At 51.9% G+C, this 25,932-nt stretch overlaps 1 protein-coding gene across 4 annotated transcripts in view; it reads right to left on the reverse strand.

The window, feature by feature from the left end:
- ASAP2 (ArfGAP with SH3 domain, ankyrin repeat and PH domain 2) overlaps window positions 1-25,932 on the reverse strand; it is a 202,054-nt gene that overhangs the window by 25,999 nt on the left and 150,123 nt on the right. For all 4 annotated transcript variants that reach the window (XM_075557132.1, XM_075557131.1, XM_075557130.1 and 1 more), the window contains exons 12-16: window positions 20,154-20,241; window positions 15,316-15,364; window positions 15,061-15,227; window positions 12,319-12,452; window positions 2,827-2,921 (exon numbers count right to left, since the gene is read on the reverse strand). In XM_075557132.1, coding sequence (XP_075413247.1) covers window positions 2,827-2,921; window positions 12,319-12,452; window positions 15,061-15,227; window positions 15,316-15,364; window positions 20,154-20,241 — 533 coding nt within the window. The remainder of the gene's footprint in view (window positions 1-2,826; window positions 2,922-12,318; window positions 12,453-15,060; window positions 15,228-15,315; window positions 15,365-20,153; window positions 20,242-25,932) is intronic.

Raw genomic sequence — 25,932 nt, forward strand, 5'->3', positions numbered from 1 at the left:
GCTTCATTCCATGAAGAGGCACGGAGGGCTCCCGGACGACAGGGACGCTGCCCTCACTCAGCCCACCTCCTTCTAGGTAGAAATAAAGGCGGGGGGTGGTGGTGGTGGTGGTGGTGGTGGTGGTGTGTGTGTGTGTGTGTGTGTGTGTGCGCTATTTTCAGTCATTGCAAGGTGGGGGCTCAGTGCAGGCAGAACATTTCTAGTGCACGGTTCCAAGTGTTCATGTTCGTCTGACCCAAGGACAAACTCTCAGGTTTTTTATAAAGTACTCAGAGTGCCTGGTGGCGCAGTGGATTTCATACTGGGCTGCTAGCCACATGGTCCACAGTTCAAAACCACCAGCTGTTCTTCAGGAGAAGAATGAGGCTTTCTCCTCCCATCAAGAGTTGGCACCTCTGAGACCCACAGGGACAGTTCTACCCTGTCCACAGAGGGCAGCTGAGGCGGAATCAAATGGCCGGTCGTGTTTCTTTGAGACGGAGCGCCTGGAAGGAATGATCCATCTGCCGCTTTGCTCCACACTGATCAGGATCCGGCATTTCAGGTCCCGGGGCCTTCATCGTGAGATGAGCGGACCACAAGGGCTGGTGGGAATAGCAGCAGTAAAGAAACTTGCCCTACTGCGCCAAGACGTTTCTCACCAACCACGACGGATAGTCCAAGGGTCTCAGGAAGAGCTCACTGCCCCTGTTCAACTCTCCAAGTGCCACCTTCCTTGAGAGGACTCTACTTTCTCAAGGTGTGCGGCCGGAGGGAGGGCGCCTGCTGTGGCCTGGCCGAGCAGGCAGAGCTGCCCACAGCATGCTCGCAGAGGAGGGCCCCATGCACTTCAGACAGCAGCTCCCCGGGCGCTCTTCTTATCCAGGGAAACATTCCGGGAAGTGAAATAACTCGCCCGGGTCCTAAGTCTCAAGTAAAGGCAGAGGAAGGTGTGTCCACACTGCCCCTGCAGGTCTGAGGAAGAATATCACGGAGAAATCTAAGAAACTCGCGTCCACGTGGAAAGGACAATGACGTTGTCAGGCGCACGTTGACATCTAAACCCACACATCACCCAATCTCAAAGAAGCGCGACACCACAAATACTTGGTACGCGATGCGAACATCGACTGACTTTAATCCAACCCCGACGGCGGCTCAGGGCACGGGATCCGTATGAGCGCGGCTACAAGGGCCTGGCTCCGATCATCTAGGCACACCGGGTAAGCTCACTCGCTTGCGCCCACATCTCGGGGGAGCAAGAGGGCACGGATCGGCAACCTCCACGTCCAGCACCCACAAAGCGCTGGTTCGAATCTAGGGTCTTGGTTTTCTATAGAGTCCACGCCTGGCCCTTCTTCTGTAACACTGCTCCAGGGACGGCATTTCTCCACCACTGGCCCTGTGGCAGGGCTCATGCAGCCAATTCTGTTTCAGGCGTGTTTCCAATTAAAGGCTGATTCTGTAATGAGCTGTTCCGCTGCCTCCTCTGCCTTTGTTTTTCCTTCCCATTTTCCCATCTGCAGCTAGAATACTTTGATCCAAAGTCGCTACTCAAATGTGGCTGTCTGTCTCCTTCCGCTTGCCTGGGACCCCACCCATGCTCCATCGGCTTCATGCTGCATCTTCCCGCAGCAGGTGAGCCCCACCCCAACCCACCTTGCCCGGCAGGCAGACAGGCCCTCGGGGGCCCCCCTTCAAGACCGGCCCCCACTCTCCACCTCCTTCTCAATGACAATCTGTGACAGGGTGGGAACATTCCCGGTTGTAAATACGCTCTGCCTTAGTGGGCAAACTGCAACGAGGGGAGAAACAGTTCCGTTCCGCCAGCCAACAGAGGACCCCACCCCACGGGGAGACAACTCTGCCTCCAAGCTGCAGGGCCGCCGCACAGCAAATGCTTGCAAACACGCATGTGACAAATGACCCTCTCGGTGGCTCCGGACGTGGCAGGGAGGCCCATCTCCACCTCCACCCAGCAGGTGCGGGCCCAGCGCCCCTGACAGCCTCACAACACTACCCCGTGGACACCTGCCTGACCAAGGAAGCACTAACCCCCCGGCTCCTAGCCACGTCGCCCAGTCAACTTCAGACGCTTTTCAAGTTTCTCTTTCTCTAAACTGAAAGGAGCTTTTACATGCACCCAAGTCTCCCCAGTACTGGGTGGCAGTGTACCCCAGGGGATAGCCCCGTACCTTGGGCAAGGGAGAGCAGTGATTGGCAGAGACAAACAGGCTCCTTCCCGATTGCAGACTCAATTCTGGATACCCCTATGCCCACCCCCACCGCGGCGTGGCCAGGATCTCATCCATCCGTGGGGGCTGGCGATGACCTGAGCTGGGCTCACCTTTCAGTCCAGAGGCCACTCTGCGGTCAGGTCTTTTTGTACCCAACACCCCAGGCCAGAACCTACCCCTGGGTGGGCCTTTCTGGGGCACGAGTGGGGAGGGTCCTATCACTGGGGGGTGGTGGTGGTGGTGGTGTAGGGGACACCGGGATGCACAGGTAAGACTGGGTGCCGGCGGGGAGTCAGTCATAGGCAGGGAGGCCAGATCTGCAGAGGACACTCATCAGGGATCAAACTAGAGACACCCAGGCTTGCCTATGCTCATGGGACTATCACAGGCTGGTAGTGTAAACCAAATTCTAAAACCCAAACACACAGCAGAAGCAGAACAGGTTCTGACAGGCAACTGGAGAGACACAGTGATTAAGGAACAAGACAACTTACAAGGGGGCCAACTGAGGGCAATTTCTCCCTAAAACCCCAACAAAGAACGTACCGGAAAGGTGCCATTGCCCAACCTTGTAAGAGCTTGGGTGAGAGTCAGCAGCTGGTCTACTTACATGTCGCTGCCTGGGCTGGGTTTGACGGCGTCCTCTGCGGGCAGGCAGCACTCCATGATCTCATTGAAGCCTGCATTCCCAATGTTCTTGGCGAGCTGCAAACACAACGGTCTATTTCAGGCCACTCAATTATTAATACCTTCCAGTGGTGCGCATTCCTCACACAGCTGCTGGTTTAGTTAATGGCCACTAAGAAATAGAGCAATCAAGAGGCTTGTCATTAATGAAGACAGACAAAACCCAAAGCCCAAAGGTACTCGTAACACAACAGTAAGAACCAGCATGCCCCTTACAGAGGCGTGTCCTCATGAAACAGCCTCAAGGCAAAGGGCTTCCGTAGACAGGGCAAGCCTTAAGTTGGCCTCAACCTGCATTTACACACGCACTCCTCCACAAAAGCCCTGTATTCCAAGCAGAAACGTGTCCTCCAAGCTGCCAGGCTTTATGCCAGTGAGGAAGTGGCTGATCCACAGAGTGGAAGGGTCCTGGGCAAGGAAGCCCAGGACACAGGTTCAAATCCAGGTTTTAGTTATTGACTATACCCACAGTTTACACTCCCGAGCTTTGGATTTCCCACTGGTAAAATGGGGGTGAGACCTGTGCATCCCTGGACTGTAATGACAACCAAACAGAACAATGTATGGCGTGAGAACTCAATAAACGAGGGCACTACAGAATGGGGGGCATCATGGATCATGATGGACACGTGACTCTGCTAGCCGTCTCTGGTTAAAGGAGTGATTGATTGTAAGCTCCTTAGGAGCAGGGGTTTATTTGTTTGATCTCCCAACAGCCAGCTCAGTATCTAATTGAGAGGTCCACTTCTCAGATGTTTCACGAAACCAAGCACACCACGGAGGAGCACCTAGCCCCACGCTCTGGAGAAAACAATTGCCCTAATTTCCTAGTTGAAAATGACATCTATGAGGCAGCTGGTGACCATTCTGTTATTTCTGCTCTCATTAACTAAGGGTTAGCAAACAGAGACTTCTTAAAGATCAGGCTGCTTCTCAAGTGTCTGTGACCCCCGATAGGGAACTGGCTTTGGGTCCAGGGAAAGGGATCTAGGTTAGCTTAGGCAGAACTTCCTGGGGACAAGTAAATTCCACAGTGAAAAGGGTTAACGGGGGATGATGCTGGAGATGGTTCTCAAACGGGGCAGAAGGAACACCCACCACAGCGCAGGGGCTGGGTGAGGACAACACCCTCCCTCCACCACAAGGACTCAATGTGGAGACCCCACTGAGTGAACGGGGCTTCACCTCAAAGCTGCAGGGGCCCTGAGAACTTCACCGGAAGCTCCCTAGTGTGAGAAGCAGGAGCGGGTGGCAGCTATGCCAAGGGCTTAGAACCGGAGCGGGTGGCAGCTATGCCAAGGGCTTAGAACCAGCGGCTGTTGGACTTTGGCTCAGATCTCCGCCTTGAGGGTGTCCCGTGAATGGTGGCCTGGGACGACCACATCCTTACCATTTTAATGCTCTTCTTGCTTTCTTACAACATGTGTTCATCTGGTAGGCATGGGTCTGCCTTTGTGACAGAATGTTCCTAAGCTTTGCCCTATCACCAACCCCCATCGTTTGTATAAATCCTGTAGTTACTTAAGAATTTAATCTGTACAAGTCAACAATTCATGTAGTGCGGTTCATCGCTGGACTGCAGTCATGTAATTTCCTTCTCAATAGTTTTAAATTCTATACCATTGGCTAAATTAATGATGCTATCGAAAGGATTACCTATCAAAAGTCACTGCCTGAGGGAAATGACTGATAATGTTCTCGAACATAAAATAAGAATGATGTCTCAAAAGTCCATCAGATACTTACGAGGGGGTACCCCCCAAATCAGATTTTTTTCAAAGCTATGTATTTGAGGTTTGTTTGTTTTTAAATGAAACAACCTTCAAACTACTCTCCATTACACTTAACACAATGGTCAAAACTGTGTTTCCATTCTTGGAAACATTTTTCAAACTCATCTGCTTGGATGGCTGACAGCACCTCCTGCCTTTCTTTCTTTCCCTGTCCTACAGCTCAAATTGCTGTCCTTTCATGTCCCTCTTCATTAGTAGAAACAAAAAGAAGCTGCTGAGTCAAGTGTGTGGGGCAACAGAGGCATGCAGTTTTTTGCTAAAAATGGGTGCACCGAGATGGCTGTGTGAGCAGGTGCACTGTCATGGTGGCAAAACAGTCCCCCATCTGCCACAAATCAGGCTTTTGTGGGTCACGCACTGTTATGCAATCATTCAGAACCTCTAAATAGAAAGCTTGATTAACAGTCTCACCTGGTGTTATGAACTCCAAATGCACTATCCCCCTCACGTTAGAAAAAAAACCAAATGAGCATCGGTTTTGGGGGTGGTACCCTCATATGTAAACCATAGATGTGTGAGTGGATTTGGGGCTTGCACTTAATTCTAGCCCCAATCTAAGAACAAGTAGTTCTGATGACATGGCCCTCCTTGGTGCTCACCCCCATGAGATCACTGAAGATGTGGATGCTATCGTAAAGTGTGGCAAAGAAACGATGGTGCCCGCCCATCAGCCATCTAAGTGAGGCGTCAACTAAGTCCACATGGAAGAAGCACACCAGCCTGTGTGATCCAAGACTTGTAAATAATAAAATGCAAAGCCGAAGACGAGGATGGTATCAGAGCCTACACTGTGAACACCCAGTTTGCAGACGGTTATGGATGACAGTGGAAGCCAGAATCCACGTGCAGGGCCCCCACATGGATTGAGCTCCCCGTGAACTCCCTCTGACCAGGCAAGGGGTATGACTAGCCTGGTTAACAGACTGAAGGCACTGTAACGCCAACTTCAGCAGATGCAGTCAGAGTAAAATGTTAACACCTTATCCTTGGATCTCCCTTTTGACCCATTTAAAATGTGTTCCAATTTTTAGTAGTTTTCTGTATTTGATCTCCTTTTTGACCCATTTAAAAGCTCAGTTTAAAAAAATGGAGGGGAAATACACATGGATTAAGCCTCTGGTGAATTCCGTCTGGCCGTGGATGGACCAGGGGCATGAATAGCCTGGCTACCATGCAGAATGCATGGACAGTGAAGGATTCTAGATGCGGTTAGGTTAAAATGTAACACCTTCTCATTTGATAGCTCTTCTGACCCATTTTAAATTTGTTCTAGTTTTTATTATCTTCTGCATTCTTTAAGATTGAGGTTTTTCTCCATTTTAATTTTGTTCTTGTTGTTGGATGTTTTGGGTTTTTTTGGGGGGTACGCTTTTCTGTATATGAAATCTAAGATCGGTAAATCTATAAAGGCAGTAATTGGATTAATGGCTTCTTGGGGGTGTGGCAGGAGAGGTTGGGGGGTAATGAGGAACTAATAATAATGTGTCCAAGAAAGAAGAAATGTTCTGAAATTGATTGTGGTGATGATTGGGCAACTCTTCTTAACAGGAATGAACTTTTGAATTCTATGATTTGTGAATTATATGCCAATGAAACTTAAAAAAATAAAAGAATTCATTTTCGAGGACTTAAAAAAACGAAACAAAAAAGACTCCAGTGATACGCTTCCCTGATTTTACTCTGTGCTTATAAGGGAACAAAACTTCCTAGACGGTCCAAAGTACAAAAACTAAGCAGCCCTCCCTCTTGACAGCCGCTCCTCTGTCTCAGCTCTCTGACCACCAGCCACTGCCAGGGGGCAAAGTCCCGGCCCATGTCCCAGCCTCCCCAGACACGCGCACAGAGCCGGTTGTCAGCGCAGCACCACAGGCTGCTGGCTAACCATAGGCTGGAGCCCTGGTAGTGCAGGCAGGAAGCGTTGGACTGCTCACGTCCTCAGGGCAAAGGTGAGGTCGTCTGTTCCCATAAAGATCGACAGCCTTGGAAACCCCGTATGAGGCCCCAGGATTCAGAAATCAACTCCATGTCAGTGAGAGGTCGTTGTTTTTTGTGGGACTATGAAGTCAATGTCCCACAAAAGATTTCTTGCACATGTCAGATCCAGGACTAACCCCTGATATTAGGGCCCCTGGGCTAACAGGCATGTGCCCACATGACATGGCCACTAGTCAGGCCCAGTAACTGGGTCTCAGAAGCAGAGTGGAAAGTGAAGCATAGCTCCCCGTCCCCGTGTGTGTCAGGCAGATGGGGAGGGCAATTCCCTGGGAACTGGAAAGCCGCTTCCCTCTGCTTGGACTTGGCTGGTTTATTAGAGGCCATATCCCTGCATCACACCCGTCCGTCCGACGCTAGAGAAGCGAGCCTCCTCGGTTTTGCCAAGTCCATGTTGTTACATGTCAGCCTGCAGAGCCCCTTTGCAGCTATCACCACCAGCAGACCACCAGTGGGAGGCGGCTGCAGGGCTGCACCGGAAAGCGGGGCTGAAGCATGCCAGTCGGTAGACGCCCAGGAGGCAGGAAGGCCAGCTTTCACAGAGTCCCGGCTCCCACGGGCTATTCCTCTCCAGAACTGTCACCAGCAGGAATGGGAGGGCCGTCCTGAGGTGGAAGGAAGCTGGATCTAGAAGGAGCAGGCGGCACGTGTCCCTACTACCTCGCTCAAAGAGAGAGACCCACGGGCTGCTGCCCTTCACTCCAACCTGTCAGTGTCCTCCACGGACAGCCCTGCTCTGACAGCGCTCAGGCTGGTGGTGCCGAGATGTGCTGAAAGGCAGGGTGGTGTGCAGAGGGCTGGGGCGGAGCCAGGTCTGCACTAAGCGCTACAAGGACAGAAGCATCCCTGTGGGCAGGGCGGTTCCTTGGTCCAGAAGGCGGCCCAGCACTCGCTCGTTCTGTGTCCACGTCAGTCCTCCCAGGACAGGCACCACAGTTCATTCGGGTTTGGATGTCCTTCGCACCTCCCCGTGCAGGTCCAGAAACAGTCTCCATGCCTGCCTTCGTTTTATGAACACGGGGCGGGGGAGATAATCGTTACTATGTCTCTGGTTTACTCATTCTGGGGAGTAGGGCTGGGTGAGAGGGAGACGATGCTCAGGAAGAGGACCTGGGGCCGGGACAGCCCTTCCTCTTCCTGACTCTCAGATGCCCACACTGTGGTCCTCTCACTGGCACTCGGCATGACAGTGACTGGGGGAGCTGTCCTGGCCAGGTGGGAAAGCCCAAGGCCCAGCACGCTATGATCACACGCATGAGCCAGGCCAACCAAGGCAGCGCGACCTCAGCACAGATTGGACAGTGTGCGGCCTTCTCCTCCTCAGTCGCTGGAGCCCTGGCAGCAGACGGGTTTCTCGTGGCGCTGTCAGCCTCGAGGTTGGCAGCAGTTGGAACCTACCAGCTGTTCGCCAGGAGAAAGATGGGGCTGGCTGCTCCCAGAAGATTCACAGACTTGGAAGCACAGAGGAGCAGCTTTATCCTGCCCTCGGGGTCACTCTGAATTGGAATCAGTGGTGGCCGGTCACTAGCTTAAATTGCCCATCTCCCCAAACATGTCGTCATTTGCCATTGGGTTAATTCCGACCCACAAGGCCCATCTCCCAACCAGCCGCATATCCATGCGAGGAAACCAGGTATTACTGAGACCCGTCCGATCCCAGGGGAAGCCTTGGGAAGCAGTGGCTCACAGCCTGGCATTACCACAGTTAGTCTACAGCTTGACCATGCCAGCAGCTCCGTGGGAGACGGGCGAGGCGGTCATCAAAAGGTGCCGTCTTAGAAACCCTATGGGGCAGGCAGCTGACTGTCCTACAGGGTGGTTACGCGTCAGAATCAACTCTACAGGGTTGGGCGGATCCCTGAAGGTTGGGATAGAAGAGTATTTGCCAAGAGAGGATGTTTAACTTCCTGACCCAAATCAAATGTGCTAAGATCAAGAACTCCTTCCTTAGTGTCACTCCTGGCCCTAGCCAGGAGCTGAGACTCAGCACGGAACCATGGCCTTTGGTGTTTCAGAGGAAAATGGTCTTATAAAGTCTGTTTACCAGGAAGTTTCTTAAATGCAGGCTTACTTCAGGGGAAAAAAATAAGAGTCTACGGACTATTCAGCCATTGCATGCTAGAGCGGTGAAGACTCGACTCCACCCAAATTAACCAACTACTTCAGTTACGGACGATTGATTCCATCGAATCAGTGACTCTAGAAGCAGGTAAAGGGTGGGTTTTTTCTGTTTTGTTTTTTAAAGGTGATTATTAACCAGCCATCTTCATGGATGCTGCTGAAACATATTTAATTCCTGTAGAAGGTAAGCATGCTGTGAAACACAGACACACACACACACACACACACACACACACGAGGAGGAAGATAAATGGTCACAGCACGCCGTCCGGTGGAGTGGTGGGAACTTGAGACCGGAAACTTTTTACAGAATGAAGCCAAGCCCTCCTCTCATGGGGAGTCTGGTGAGGCCAGACAGAGGGAGAGACGTGACATTTCGTGAGGGACACATTTGTCTCTTTAGGAACACCCGGTCGAGTAGAAAATGAACTTGTGGGCCTGCTCCTGGATCAGGCACCTCTTTCAGGCCACGTCCAAGTTCCCTTTATTGCCAGAGCATGTCACCCTGAGATGTGAGCACCGCTGAGTGTCCTGAGGACAGGGCAGCACAGCCCTGCGGGTCCATGTGGCCGAGGCTGTAGCCGCGGAGGCCTGCCTGGGACAGTTACGGTTCAGCTTGCCCTCTCACCACCCCCAGTGGAGCTCTAAGAGGTCTACCATTTTGCTGCACAAGAAAACATATGAACACCTGCGTCTAACACCCCGACATCCTGGCCGTCCTGCGGGCTGGGATCAGAGGTGCTTTGCTGCTGCAGGAAAGTTCAGGAGCAGAGCAGAAGGTGTGGGAGCTCCCCATGCTCGCGCACTAGGACGAGAGGACGGTGCTTCTAAAATAATTGTTAGAATCACTGCTGAAGAGGCACTAACAGCTGAGACTTCATAGTTTTCACTGTGTCGGACAGAATTCAAATCCCCCCCTCTCTCAACACACACACACACACACACACACACACACACGTGCACACTGAAACTTCAAGAAATCCTTTGTTTAGACATTGCATCTGATTGCCTAAGCAGAATAAAATAAACAATCCGGTTGCTTTTAAAAGGCTTGACATTTCTCTGCTGGGAAAAAGGACACTAACATCTGACACGTCCTCACAATCTACTGCTTAACTGGGGAGCTGAGGGATAAAGGTTTTGGACATAATGTCGCGCCCACAGTCCCTGCACACAGTAAATGAAGACCAGACTAAGACTGGGGGAGCGGCGGGGACCTCCACACAATTCAGGAGTCTCTCACTCTGGTTCTTCTGGTACGCACCCGAGGAAAAGAGGCTGAGACACGGAGTGAGGGAGCTAGGGCCGCCGCCCAGGGTGTACCTGTGACAACAGCGGGAGTTGACGGACAGTAACACTTCCACGAGGCTATGGGGACAGGGCCTCAGCGGGAGACAGAATGAAGTCTCGTCTTCTTTTCCAGATGGAAGCAACACAGTCCTTCCACCTTCTCTGGGACAGTAGGACCTCCTGAAAGCCATCAGTGAAAATTCTGAAACCCATGAGAAGGTAACAGACACGCCGCTGTCAGGCTCCTGACCCGTTCACAAGAGCCCACTGCTAAATCCTCGCAAGCCAGCTGCCAAACACTGCCATTCTATAAAATTATATTATGTAACCTCATCATGGAATAATTTCTACTAAACACCAAAGGAGTCATACGCCGAGCGTATCACACATCCCAATCACTTTACCATTAGCTGCGCTATTCACGTCCACTGTATTGACACGGTGACAGACATGCGACACAAGGGGGAGCCAGCTCCACGGAACTCGGCCGCCTGGGCACTGACACACGGAACCAGGCAGAGGACAAGCCCGGCTGCTCTTCTCCCGGAAGGCTTGGCTTGGAGAGTGGGTGGGAGGGGAAACGTTTATCATCTGGCAAGACAACCCCCCCACGGCCCAGCTGATGTCCCGCATAGACTGCTCAGAAGTTGAGCGTGAGCTCTGGAATCTTGACGGCCCCAGGCCCGTCAGTACTGGATACTGCGGTAGCTGCAGAACCTTGGAGGATCGCTCACACGCTACATCTCACTTGCTCTTCAGTGAACTGAGGGAGGTCGCAGGCTGTTGTGAAGATCAAGTGAGCTCACGCTGAGGCGGTGCTTCGTAAAAGCATCGCTCACACGCTGACTGCCATCAGTCAATTCCAACTCAGCGACTCTCTAGGGCAGGGGAGGGCTGTCGCTGTGGGTTTCTGAGACTGTCACTATTTTTGTGAAACTAAACAGCCTCTCTCTCTCCATCAAAGAAGCTGGTGGGCTCGAACTGCTGACCTTGCAGTTAGCAACCCCATGGGTAACCACGACATTGCTAGGGTGCTGTTAGTAAGAAGCGCCAGTTATGATTTCATCACAAATCAAGGTTTTTCGATGTTTTAAGAAAATCTGTAAAGGTAGCAAATGCCAGAGTTTAGCACTGTTAAGTGAAAATAGCAGTCTTAAATCTACATCATCCTCCTCCTCCTCAAGATACAGGTCTTATGCTGATGATAATCCCAGTGGTTAAGCAAGTATCCCCTGCTTGGATCTTGCTCAATCTAGCTTTAAATGGAAGTGATCAGGGATGTTACTAATTAGACTATTAATATCTTCTCTCGTTTGTCGTTAACTATCTTTGAATACCTTCAAGGAATCCTTGAGAAGACTGGGTTTATCCAGGGAATCCAGGCCCCTGAGTGGTCATCAATAAGATTTATTGCCTCTTGAGAGGAACAGGGATCATAATAATAGATTTCATTTCAAGTCTACTGCTCTTGACATTAAAATCAATGGCAGTCAATATCCACTTAGTGTTTACTGTCCAACTCAAATACTCCACACAATTTAAAGCATCACTTTCTCTGCATCCAGTCCTCACGGACTCGGAAAACAGCCAGCAAAAACGCATGTTTCAGGTGGTCCATAGCACAGCACAAGTCCAGTTTACCGTGTTACTCCATCCCACGGCACAGGAAATGTTTCCACCTCCCCCTCTCTGCCACATGGCTGATGGGTTACCAGGGAGCCAAGAACCAAAGGCTTTTTCCAGAAACACAGCGGTAATTACGAAGACCCAGGACTGCTCCCCAAAAGGGATGACGTGGGGCTGGGGGAAGAGTCCACCGAGGTCAAAGCCTCCGATGAGCTGCTGGCTCAGGGAGGAGTCCTCTCCTGCTTTGGAGCTCCCGAGTTGGTTCTTAGCCTGTTTCACAACCGCTGTGGATGCACGGGGCTGTGTCACCACTTAAACCCACGTCTGCAGAATCTCACGGAGTCCTGACGACCCTTGGATTTCGCATCCCTGTAGTTAAGACCTAAGCTCTGGCACCAAGCTGTGCCTTCAGCGAATACTAGGTGGAGAAGGAGTTGTCAATGAATTCCGAACTGTCCAGATCTGTCCACCCGACCTATCAACCACCACCAGCCCACTCAAACCCAAACCACCGAAATGCACTCAAATACCAAATAGAAACTTCATTTCCAGCTCCTCTATTGGCAGTCCCAAATCAAGGATTTGAACATTACCAGCAACTCAGATGTTCCTAGCACGTCTAACGTCAAGGACTGCATCCTGGAGTGGTGAACTCCCAACTCCCGGTGGATTCCGGAACACTCGATGCAGGTCAGGATGCCCAGATTGGTGGAGAGCCAGGTAGGGTCTGCCAAAGAGAACAGGGAAAATTTGAACTTGCCAGATGTGAAGGGGCTGGAGTCAAAACTTTCTTCCAGAAGAGTTCCTGAGTGAGCATGGAGCTGCCCAGTGTGTCCCGATCCTTGCCATGGTTGGGACCTTTCTTTAACCCATAATTACCACCAATATACACACAGTCCACATGTGTGCTGCCTTTCTTGTCTCCTCCCTCTCCCTTTTCCCTGCACCTCCACTTCCAGTCGTTCATTAAGGGCTCCGAGATGACCGGCAGGATGCTTGGTGGTGCTGCAGGTTAAGCAATGGGATAGGAGCTGCAAGGCTGGCGATCAAAGCCCACCTGCTACTCCGAAGGTTCCTCTGAGTTGGGACGGACTCCACAGTGGTGGGCTTGTGTCCCTGTCTTGGGGGTGGGGTTAAAGTACTGAGAACGAAAACAGGAAAGGCACCACCCAGGCCCTCAAGGGCATCGGTCCCTCAAGGGCTGATCCTGGACACAGACCATCCCCACCACCAACCTGGACACGCATTCCAGAGTAACAAGAGCCACCCAAGTCAAGTGCCCTGAGATAAGCAGACTTAAAACATCCAGGCCCATATAGCCGCAAAGGTGGTGACAATAACAACAATGGTAATAATAACAGAGAACATGCACTGAGTACTTCAGATTGCTCTGCGTCTAGCACTTTGGCAGTAGCAGTAGTAATAGTTTACTTGCTGGGATGCAGAAATTACAGAGTACAGCACATGCCGTTTCATCTGTCCCCTGCACGTGCACGGGTTGAATAAGACAGGTATTTTTATGCCAACTCTGCAGATCTGCTACCCTTGCAACGCCGAGATGGGCTACGGAGTTGTGAGTTTCTGAGTGAATGGCCCTTGGCATCATTTGATTGCCAACCTGTGCTCTTAATCCATCGCCACGTTTCTCTGCACAGCACGATCACCTGCTCACAATGACGCAGCCTCACTGCCCAGCACGAGAGAGTGCTTGAGGAATGAGTACCGGCTGTGGAAAGCATGCCTGAGCACTGGGTCACCCCCGACTACAATTCCCTCCAAACGGCGTGTGGCCCTGAGAAACTCAGACCCCAAATCACACTCAGAGACTGAGTCGCTTCTGACTCAGGAGAGAGCAGACCGTAACTCTACAGGAGCAGAAAGCCCCCCTCTCACCCCCCCCCCCGCCCCCGGAGCAGCTGGTGGTTTTGAACTGCCGCCAGGGTGCAGTTGTGCCCACTCTGCCGCCAGGGCATCTTTTCAAGCTCACAGCAGGTATGTACCACAACTGTGGCCACCAGACAAGTGTCGGGTTTTACAAAAAAAGTCACGTTACAAAAAGTGTCCCCGTCAGGAACTACGTCTGGCCACGCGTGCTTTCTCTTCACCGGGCCGGTGTACTGCGTGCTGTTTACAGCTGGTAGACAGACAGCACACACTGACCCCACTTTCACGACTCACCCCGTCTGAGCATGTTAAAATCACAGTGAACACACAGGCGTGGGCTTCTATAGGACGGCACTTTTAAAGCCCACAGGCTGTACCGTCCTTTCCCCCAAAACAAGCACAAACTCACTGCCATCGAGTCGATGCCTCCTCCTAGAGACCGATAAAAGACAGGGTACGACAGCCCCTCGAGTGCCCAGGACACCGACTCTTCACCGGACCAGACAGCCCCAGTTTGCTCCCCTTTATCTCATGCAAGATCCCAAGGCACTTCTCACCACTTCCCATTTCGTTCCTTACCAAGAGTTTTAGAAATTTTTTTTAAAGATTTAAGCTCTGAGAGTTCATTAGTTGAAGGCCCTCAAACATGGCTTGAGTAGAAGGAGCCTCGAGGCAGCTATTAAGCGTCCGCTCTCCTCTGACTGCCCATGTTCACAGACTGAGAGGGAGGGCGTGACACTGACCTTTCCAGTGGACCCACCCACACCCTCCTTTCACACAGGCCCAGCAATGGGTCCCCAACGCCACTGGACCTTAACTAGACATATGCATACATTCCTCAGGCTTCTGAAAGGCATTGTGAAGTTTCACATTGCAATTTCATGTTCTCAAAAATAAGCCTCATTTTCAAGGTCACCGTTCTCCTCAGTTTGCAGCACGTGATGTGCTAGGAAGGGGCTTGGAAACAACCGAGGCAATTCCTTCACTGTACACAGAGCACTCACAAAAACAAGCTTCTCTTACAAAACAGCGCTAGACGGTGGCTTAAGGTGGCTTCAAATGTTCTAAAAAGTGACACACAAACATGATCAACTAAAACCGGGGTGGGGGGAGGGGTCAGGGATAATCCCTACCCAGCCACTTGGCCAATAAATACACCGACGGGTGACCTTGATTTCATCCACAATGTCCTTCAGTTTTCATTTCTCAAAAAGCATTTACAGCTTTTCAGCTACAGCAGGGCCAGCCTCGCGTGGCTCTGTTCCGAGGGCCCGACAGGCAAATACCTTCCCTCCCTTCCCCCTAAAGCGGTCTCTGCACACAGTTCATTAAGCATTTGTGTAATGGGATGAACTCAGCTCAGCTGCACTTAAGTGAAAATCAATGACTGAAGCCTGGGAATTGGAACGGGGAAGGGATTTACAAACGGGGCCCTGGGTGGCCTTGGTCACCTGGTGCCCCGCAGTCGCAGCACACGGCGTTGCCGGTCATCCTCTGGACTTCAGAGATGATCTCCTTCGTCAGTTCCTGGACGATGTTATTCTCCCCCGCAGTGTCGTCGCCCTTGAAGGCGTTGTTCAGAGCCTCCTCCTTGCTGTTCTGCAGCACGGACATCCATCTAACAACACAGAGGCAGAGCGACCCTGAGCCCCAAGCACCACAGCCACACTCCTCCTGTGTTAATGTCCGGCTGCCCGGTCACTTACATCTGACATTCCTGCTCATCTTCGGCTTGAAAGTGGTACGTTCTGTCATCTGTGGGGAAGAGGGAGGCGTCAATTGGGAGCCCGGACAGCAACCAGAGCACGATGCCGAGGGGACGTGGCTACCATTAACCTCAGGAACACTCTCTGCACTCTGCTAGGAGGTGGGTGGCTTGTATGAAAACACCCGCTCTCTTATGTCCTTCAAATGCCTACCGGTCATGGAGGCTTTGTAATGCAAATTAGTGAAGCTGTCTTATTTCACCACACAGGTTTAAAGAGATGCAGCTTCCACAAAAACAGCAGGCAGTAGAAGATATGAAAATAGTAATAACTTATAATTTATCAGGGGTCCATGAGGGTGGGAAAGTGGCAGAGGGAGAGGGAAAAAAGAGGAGATGATACCAAGAGCTCAAATAGAAATATTTTGAAAATGATAACAATATGTACAAATGTGCATGATACAATTGATATATCGATTTTTTAGAAGGGGATACATGGATATTTTATAAGAGCCCCCAATAAAGTGATTTATTAAACAAGAAATGGAAGCTGCGTAATGGAAACCATCTTGTCTCTCAAAAGCTTTATTTTAACTTGCTGAAGTTAGTCCCAAACAAGTACTTATCACACTCTCAGAAATAAAAGACTTTTCCTTAGGCAAGGGTCTTAAAGAGAGCTTTAGCCTCTGCAGGAAAAAGACTACCACGGGATTTCTAAACGTCACAAGTGCAGGAGCCCACGCTACAAATGCAGCTGAAGGAACAGACGTTGGTAACTGTGAGGGGATAGAAAGGCCCCATTCACAGAGCGCCATCAGCAACACTTCACAAGGGTGACCCCAGACGCCGAGGCCTGGAATGGCACTCTGGGGTGGGGGTGGGGGTCCCATAGGAGGTTCTGAAGACACCTGCCATTTCTATGGGGTGCTTGCCCCAAAATGCGGACCCGCAGTCCACAGAACCTCTGTGCCCAAGCCCACAGAAGCCCAGACAGACATCAGACCCAATAACTAATCAATACTCTTCAAAAACGGGTGAGGAAAGACTGACGTAGGTTGCAGGCTGCAATATAAGGCAACATTAAAAACAAAATGTAATGTGGAATTCGAGAGTAAGAGAATCTGGGAATAAAAAAAAGGGACATGGTTGGTAAAATTAATAGCACCGCACCAAGGTCAAATTCCCAGTTTTGCTCATTAGCGACAGCATGTACTGTGTGAGGATGGATGAGGGAATCCCGGTGTGGACTGGCTTACACACTGGGTTGCTAACCAGAGTCAGTGGTTTGAACCCACCAGCCACTCCATGGGAGAAAAATGAGGCTCTGTCCCCATAAAGACTTACAGCCTTGGAAGGCCACAGAGGGCAGCTCTCCCATGCCACAGGGTCGCTAGGAGTTGGAAATGACTCAGTGACGGTCACTGGGCGGCATTAACACACTAGCAATCAGGGGACAGTGAGAGAGCTGTATGAAACTATTTTTCTGGCTTTGTTTTTGTAAGCCTAAATGGCAGCTCAAAATAAACAATGAAGACGTATTAAATATAAAAGACGAGAAAAGCAGAGCTGGGGATCAGACGACAGGCAGTGACTCCATTCTGGGGACAAGCAATAAATAATTGTGCCCTAAAGCGAGCTAGCAGCGCCTCCTGCACGGGTGGTTTCCACGCTCCTGAAAGCCCTCGATGCTTGCAGCACTGTGGTAAGCTGAGTGGGAGGAGATAGGCCCCAGTGGGGCTAAGTGACAAGAATAGTTTTAAAAGGTTCTCGGAGCAGAAAATGGAACCTTAAGACTCGAGGTCTAACACTCTTTTCACTCCCTTTTATTACCAGGGGGCCTAGACGCCATCGCTCAACCTGACCCTGTTCCTGGAGAGAAACAAGCTTTAATATGACTATTTCACGTGCGGGCTGAAAGCTGGAATCCAAGTCTTAGTGTCTGGACAAACTCAACTGCCCAAAGAAATTCCTCCCCAGGTTCTGGGAAGAGGGGAGCAACACAACTTTCTCCTGCTGCAGTGCTGCCCCCCACCCCCCCAGCCATGCCCCCATGTCCACTCTCTTCTGGAGGAGGACCTGGGGGGGGGGGCAGGGATCAGCATGTCACCCAAGGGCTCCAGGCACCTTGCCGGCGGGCAGGTTTGCAAAGAGGGCAAGGGCATCCTTCGGAGGTGGGGCTGCTGGCAGGTGAGCACCAGAGGCTTGTGTCAACGTCAAGCGACTTCATGGTTAGACCAGGCACCGTTCAGGTGGAAAACTCAAGGAGACAGGGGGAGCAGCCGTTGCCCTTGGCTAATTCTGTATTCTGCTATGGGACAACTGCAGAAGCAGTGGACAGGCCTGTGAGAACCCCCAAAGATTAATTCCATCCAATGACACACTCTGAGGACACCAGGGAATAAAAGACGCCGCTGGACAGCTTGGACTGTGAGGGTGAGAGACATAGTCCAGCCACTACTGTGCTGATGGTCGCGAGGCTGCTGAGATCCAGGATCTGGCTCCAGATCGGCCACTCACTTGCTGTGTGGACCTGGGGCTGTCATCTTCGCAGGGCCCTAATCCAAAGCCCCTCAAAACTCACAAGGGACTCCCATCCTCCCTAGGAGGGTGGCACAGTTCTAGGAGGATGGCCAAGAACTTGAGTTGGCAAAGGATGGAGTCAGTGTGAGGGCAAGAGATTTGAGAAGGCTGGCCTAGCCCCTGGGGATGTCCTCTGTCAGCTCATCCCAATGAGAATGGGGAACGCTGTTTAGGAGTAGTAAAGGGGCCCCCACACAGCAGTACAGGCAGCCCAGCAGGCTCTCCAGCAGTTGCCAGGGTGGCTTTACAATGCGACCAGGGACAGGGACAGCCGAGCCCTGGGAGGCCCACACTGAAAGGACTGTCCTTGCTGAATTTAATTTCCCCTCTTAGTGTAGCATTATAAGGACTTGGGAGGTCCTGGTGGTCACCCGTTCCACTGGCCTGGTCAGCAGGGCGAGGAAGACTCCGCCAACTGGGAGGGCAAAGACCCTTTCTTCCGTGTCTGGGAGAATCAGATGCAGAAGAAGCCAACGTAGCAGGACGCCCATCACGTTACATTTTTGCCGGTTGGCAATGTTTCCCTTTTAAATTCTTTGGGGTACCTGAAGATTTCCAAGTATCCCCCATAATAAATAACTCAAACCCACAAAACACCGAAACAATGTGTTTTCACAGCAAATCCTCCTGGAGAACACTTTTCAAAAGCTAGCTGAGGGGAATTAATGGAGCTGATTATTCACTAAGGGAGAAGCAAAGGAGCCCTAGGAGTCAGCTTCAAAGACGAAATCAGACAGGCAGATTTACAAGAGCGCCTCAAACCAGCTCAGGGGGCCCTCCTGAAGATCACAGATCCAAAAGTCCTTACCTAAAGGTTATTTTATTTTTCTTTGCTTTAGGCATAAACAGAATCTTGGAGGAACGTCAGCTTACTCCAGTGTAACCATTTTTTCTTAGAACCGTATACAAGTGGCAGTTCACATGTGGTTGTAAGAAAACAGAACTAAGGACGCGCACAGACTCTTCTCTATGAAGATCGCGCACCATGACGTCTATGTGAGGACAGGTGGTCAGTGTGCGTAATGGGTGGACACAGTGGCGGCAGCAATGGGCTCAAATGCGAGGGTGGCCGGCACGGGGCAGGGCTTGTTCTGGTGAACATGAGGTTGCTGTGCGGGGAGCTAATCCGATGGTACCAAACGACACAACTACCAAGACCTAGCGACCCTCCTTAGTGATGCACGCACTGTTAGAACTGGGAGCTTACCCTTGCTGAAGTATTTTTATAAAAGGGGAGAAAATGCATCAGAGACGTTCACACCCCCATGGAAACCCAACTGTCCGGGGTCAGTGAACCTGGATAACTCCCTGAAACTATTGCCCTGATAGATTCGTTAAACCTTAACACTTCAAAATAACCCTCACTGCTGAACTAGTGTGACTTAAGAGGGCGCTGTTCTCTTTTGAGACCTATCAGCGACCCAGCGATTAAACAAGGAACGTGGGGCAGTGAGGTTATGTTAATGGGGAACAATTTGGAAAAGGAGGGGAGGGGGTGCTTCAAAAAGCCTGCAGTAAAATTCCATTACCTTTCAATTACATTTTTCTACGAAGTTGTGGAAGCTCCTCATGGAACTCTTGTCCAGGTATTTGAAATGGAAAAGCCCCCCCACCCCCGCCCCGCCCCACCACCACCACCAAGTCTTCCTTTTACATAAAACTGCCCAAACATAGGCTCTATGGTCCCCTCTTCCAAAGAAGGGCCTCTTCCTTCTGCTGGTGGTTGGGGGGGCTGACACGGGAAAAGGGACACAGGGACTAGGTAAACATTTGCCACAAAAACCTGGCTTAGTGGTGACCATTTGGGTGGGGGGTCGAGGGAGTTTGTGGAAGCATTTAGATTACATTTGTGATGGCCAAGCTAAAATAATGTCAGAAAATCAAATCTGAGGGCTATACCGAAGGCTGGTTCGTTTCAGCTGTACGGTATTGCTGCCACCCTCATTAGGGATGCATTTCGGAACAGTTTCACTTTTTGAAGCAGAGGGATCTTGCGCTTGAGGGATTGCCCAGAATAATCTCCCTGGCCACCAAAGGGGATGCACATTTGGGTTAAGTCCCCTCTTAACTGGAAATCTGCCCCGTAAACAACTGCTAGTGGGCAAGAAGGACGCCTATCACACGAAGAACAAACACCCCAAACCCAGCCCGTTTCTTCTCTGACGCCCATTCTGCAGAACACAGCACTGCTTGAAATGGGACTGGTGCCCGGAGAGAGTCAGCGAATTTCCCAGGCCGCAGCGTCTTTGCGAAACCTACGTGAAATGAGGTCGAAGCACTTTTTCTCCTCGGGGTTGGTCTTCACCTGACAGGTTAAAAGGTTGAGCTTCGCAGGAGGGCGGTTAGCCTGTTTTTAAAAAAAGAAAACAAGGCCATGGGTGAAAAGGAAGGTAGGATGAGACAACATCTTCCCTTCACTAACAACACAGCCCGCTTTTCACTTCTTTGCAAGGACCGCTTTTGCAAGTCTGATGGCTCTAGGGAGTCATGACAAAGCCATTCTGGGCTCTGCGGAGGGGAGGCCCTGTCTCTGCACTGAGCAAGCCACCAGCCAGGAGGGAGGGGTGAGGGCGATGGCAGTGGCCTCCTTGGGATCCCGTGGTCCTGCCATTCAGACCCCAGCTCCGCTCCTGACCCTGACGGTGTGCCGGGTGACCTGGGGAACGTGCAAGTAAACACCTGCTTCAAGGGAAGGTCGACTCAGAACCCACAGTGGTGGAGAAAGTATTTCTCTGCTTTCCAAAGTGGTGACAAATTACAGACAGCGGCTGTCACGGAAGTTTCAACAACACACACCTCGTTCACATACGACGTGACTCCCTTTCCACCTCCCACATGACGTTTAAAAGCGATCACAGCACATTGGTCAGAATGGGTCAAAAAGGACCATTTCGTTGCAGTTTGAAAAGAAAAAAATATTAAAAATTAGTATAAGAACGCAAAAGGCAGAGAAGGTAAGAAAATAATCTAAGGGGTAAAGAAATCTGAACAGTAAAATCTCAAAACCGTAAAAAGCCCATAAAGTCTTCGATATGAATGAGCACATCTCACCCACCTCCCAAGTCGCTCAATGAAAGATCCCACAAAGATGTCTGAAACATCCAGCGCCTCCTGCTCACCATTCCCCACGGCTTCCAGGCACTGCCACAGTGGGGATGTGGCTTCCTCCAAGAGCTCTCACACAGACCTGGGAAGACCCTCAAGCAGATCCCCCACCCCCATCCCCCCTTGAACAGACGGGGGCATGAGGGAGGGAAGGAAGGCAGCGTCCTTTAACAGCAGGATGACAAAGTGCTTCCTCTACACTTCCACCCAAACTACAATAAAACCAAGCACGCACGCGAGTGACCCGTGTAGAACAAACTTGGGTTTGATAAAAGGAAGTCTGTCTGAGCAGATGTAGGTCAGCGAGAATGAACTTGACTCTCCTGGTGAGCGGCAGTGTGGATGAGCCTCTTCCTGTATAAGCCACCCTGGACTGGCATCCACTCAGTCCTGACTCTCAGGGCCCCACCTGCATCATGAGCACCAGACCCCACAGGTTTTCTAGGTAAAGTTCTGGAAGGAGATCTCCATCGGGCCTCTCTTCCAGGATGTCTCTGGGTAGATGCAAACCAGGGGCCGTGTTAACCATTGGCAGTGTGCCGGTCCTCCTCCCTGGAGAGACGTCTTAGGGATTCTCCAGTCTTTCAGCTTCTTCACAGAATTCTCCCTGTTTGTTCAGAAACTAGAAGATTCTGGAATTCCTGGACAGGCAGAATTAGAAGATTCCCACTCTCTGCTTAATCTGGTTGACCGTGACTGTTCTAAGTGAACGCAGCATCAGTTAAAGATCTTTACCAGTAGGATGACCTGACTCACCCAGAACCAAGATACCAAATGACAGTGCAGAAGGAAGCCCGATCCCTGTGTGCAACATGGTTGTGGGGGCCGTGTGAAGGCCGCGTCTCCCTGTCATCTACAAGTGACCACACGACTCCATGGGTGTCATCTTTGGGGGAAGCTCCCGGCCTAGCGACAAGCTGCTGTACTCAGTCGCAGCTACAGAAACCAAAACAAACTCACCGCCATCGCATGGTGAGAGGGCCGTGTCTGAAAGAAGGCAGGACACACGGGTTCAGAAGCCCTTTTGGGGCAAGAAAATGATCCTGAGGAGTATTAGGAATCCCTACACTTGGTGATCGAGGACGATTATGTGTGCTCATGGGAGTCGACTGCTGCTCCCAGCAGTTTGCACCAAGTAATTAATTTAATTTCCCTGACTGCCCTCTGAAGTAGGAACCACTCCCGCTTTCTAAAGAAACTGGCCCAGACAGACTAAAGAACAGGTCGAGGTAAGGTGGGCACAACATGGGAGCAAGCTGGCTTCAGAGCCAAGCTCTGGCCCATGGGGCTCTACTGCCTTCTGCATGAAGACATGCCAGGCCGAGTGACTTGCTCGGACGCATCTGTGAAGTCACGTCTCTTTGAGGCCAGCAGACGGTGCCACTGGCATTGCGCCGCCCCTGCCCCTTCTTCATGTGCAGCCTGCAGTCTCCATTTGGGGACGGTTGCTCAGTCTCCAGAGACAACCACTGCCCAGGAGATTTTTCACGTCAGAGCACGCCAGAGCTCCAAGACAGAGGAAATTCTCCCAAGCCCCGACTTACCCGAGGACTGATGATCCAGGCCTCTGCAGCTGCACATTACAAGACACAGCGCCCTATCAAAAACAACAAAGGGGCCCACAACACTGACAGCCTTCATCAGTATCAGCTTGCCTAAAATCCACAGGAGCAAACTGCTATTTGTTCAGATTAAGTTATCAATTGACAGCAAGGCTGTAAACCAAATTGTGGTGAAAATCTTTAGAGAAAGAAGAATGCTATCCATTCAAACTGTCCTCTGCTGTTTTGGGGTTTTTTTGGGGGGGGGTAGTGGTGTTGCCATTTAATTCAGATTGTGGCTGACCCTCCCCCACCTCATTTGAGAACCCGAAGTAAAAAGTTCAGGAAGGGGGAGCCTTCCAGACTCCTCCCTTGCCGTGAAGTCGTGGACGACAGTGGTCCTCCCAGTTTGTTCGCGTCAAACCAGCCCATCTGCCAGGCCTTTGGAAGCCCATGTGCCTGCTCCCGTCTGCATGACGGATGATCTCTCAGACAAGCCTTCGGTTGTTACGAGCCAGTGCACATTTCTTCCAGTCCCACACAGCCCCTCATCTTAGATGGGGTGGTCGTGCTATGAATTCGGCGGAGGGGATACCTAATTAGGGTCACTTGGACCCAAGGATCCCCTTTCCCAGCACCAGGAAACGCCACCAGCCTTGGCCAACAGGGACTACCACTTAAGCCAACCTCACGACGTCCTCTTGACTCCGCTGCTGGAGGGAGACAACCCAGCGATCTCGGTTTCCAAAGGCCACCAGCTTCCCCTGGGGAGGCTTAACCGAAACGTCTAAATACCCCTTGTGGATCCATTTCTTAAAGCCGGACTCTCAGTGGGGGTGGCAGAGACCGCTTGTGACTCCCCTGGACTCGGTCAAGTCTGTGAAAAACCACCTGTTCTGCCTGATGGGAAACGGACCCAGCAGGGGAGTGCTGGCTGCTGGGAGTGGAATTAAAGCAAAGCAAAGGATCTCTCAGCCCTCTCTCGGCAGTGTCACCGCTGTCACACTGTGTGCTGACGCAGGCGCACGGACAGGGCTGTGGGCTTCTCGTTTGAAGAAGCATACGCGGAACAGAGGAGCAACAGAACGTCTGTATCCTCAAAACAACAAAGGAGACCTGCTACATGGACCTACTCACTTTCCTGGCAGGATGGGGGTGGGGGTGATGGCTGCAGGGCAGTCCCCACCTGCCACCCCTTCAGGCCATCTTGGGCAGTGGCTGCTTCTGGGAGAGCCTCCTGCCCAGGTGGCTCAAGGCAGAGAGAGGGGATTCCCAGGAGAGGGTTTCCACCCACCAACTCTCGGCCCTTGCTAAGCTTGCAGCTTGTGTGACAGGCTGAGCTGCCGGCACCCTCACAAAGTTGGTTACAGCTGCACCATCTGCCCGCCAAAACCGGGAAGAGAACCAAGAGCCTGCGTCTCTCGAGAGGGAGCTCTGGGGACGGGAGGGACACAAAGCAGAGTTGCTGCCGTCAGCAGAGGATGGTAGGACCTGTCCCAGTTCTGTCATGGAGGCAGGGACACTAGAGGCTAAGGCGAGACTCTGGGTCCAGAAAACAAAACGCAAACCCACACCCACCACACGGGCACTTCTGACTCGCAGTGACTCTACACAACAGAGCAGCGAGCCCACAGGGTCTCCAGGGCTGTGGTCCTCAGAGGCTGGCTCACGAGTGGCTGGTGGGTTTGAATCGGCCAACGTCCAACTAGCAGCCGAGAGCTGCACCCTGCACACCCTGGGTCTCGGGGCGCTCACTTCACTGAGGCAAACACACCAACGGCCTTGGTGCGTACTCCACCAGCTAAGCCGGAGAGGAGAGCCACCCTGCTTAGTGACCTCCTCTGCCCTAGACAGAAATGAATCACCCAAATGGAAACCAATGGGATAGCAAGCCTTGGAATGGCAGGCGCTGGGGATCAAGAACTACCATCCAGCCCAACGCTCTTGGGTCAAAGTGGAAAGAGCTACAGGGCTCTGCTTCCCAGCGTGCAGCACCCACGCCGACATGCGCACACCTCCCCAGGGAGAACTCTGCCGCCAGACCCATCAGCATGGTCGCGGGAAAGAGAGAGAGGACCTGGATCTGCCCCGCCCAGGCTGTCCTGAGTCCCACGCGCTCTCCTTGAGAGACTCTCACTACCACGAGTCGAGCCCTGCCCACTACAGCCATCTCCTGTGGGTCTCCACCACAGGGCCTGTGGACAGAGTAGGAAGCCCAGGCTTTCCCTGGGGAGCTGCTGGTGGTTTCAAACTGCTGACCTCGCGGTTCACAGATCGGCGTGTGACCACCATCTCACCAGGGCTGCATCGGTCCATTTTGTCTTTCTCCCTTCCAGTTTAAGTGGAACCAGTGGAAATGAAATGACCCCATCGGGACACCCCAGGTTGATGTGACACCTGTCCGATGGGAGGGGCTGTTTCCCTAGACCCCACTGTGGGCAGCCCATCCCCATAGGAGTTTGGCGAGCCGGTCTGCGCTCCATGTGGCTGTGCCTCAGTGGGAAGGGAGACATTCCTGGTCATCTTCCCTCCTGTCCACTCTGAACACTGGGCAACGTGGGGCCTCCTGCTGAGGGAACAGCAACACAGGCCACTAGCACCGTGTCCAACAGCAAGTGGAACGCACCCCGCCTCCAGGGCTGTCACCAAATCCCGCGGGCTCCTACATCCCATGTCAGCTGGCACCGATGTGAGACACGGTGGAGAACCTCTCTCCCCTCTCTGAGCTGTGGACTCAGCTCACTGCCCGGCTCCTGATCACCTCGGTGAGAGAGCAGGACTTCACCAAGGGGAGGCACAGGACACCAGGGTTCACTACAGTTAATGAGATCTCGGTTTTAGTGGGTTTCTGATTCCCAGAGGTCTGACCTTTTCAACCGCAATTTTTTCCCCCTCAAGAGAATAAGGAGGTGTAGGGGGGAAGTAGAGGCTAATTTCCAGGAGCAAACATAGGGGGTGGGGGGTGGTGTGGTGTGTGTGTGTGTGTGTGTGCTCCCGCGTTTGTGTAAGGGGTAGTGTGGTGCTGTCCCATCTCTGCAAGTGCCCTGCTCTTACAGACAGACGGCCTGGCTCATCAGTGTCTGGGCCTGCGCTAGGTCAGGAGAGGAAGTAAAAAAGCGTCAATGTCTAAGAAGGACAAACAGGGTGAGTGGCACCAAAATCAAGACTGAATCCAGACAAGCTGTCCCCCAAGGGGAAACCTTCTACAACGCATCTCTAACACCTAAGTGTTCATGTCACTTACCTTACAACATGCACATTAAAGAGTCAGGGGCTGCACCAGTCAGTGTGGCTCCCGGCCACTCAATAAGGCTGCCCGGGGCAGATGATTGGGAAGCACATGACAGGCCTTTCTTCTGCGCTTCCTCTGGGTGTAAACCATACGCACCACC

This window comes from Tenrec ecaudatus, chromosome 8 (assembly GCF_050624435.1).
Source record: "Tenrec ecaudatus isolate mTenEca1 chromosome 8, mTenEca1.hap1, whole genome shotgun sequence".
NCBI classification, from domain to species: Eukaryota; Metazoa; Chordata; class Mammalia; order Afrosoricida; family Tenrecidae; genus Tenrec; species Tenrec ecaudatus.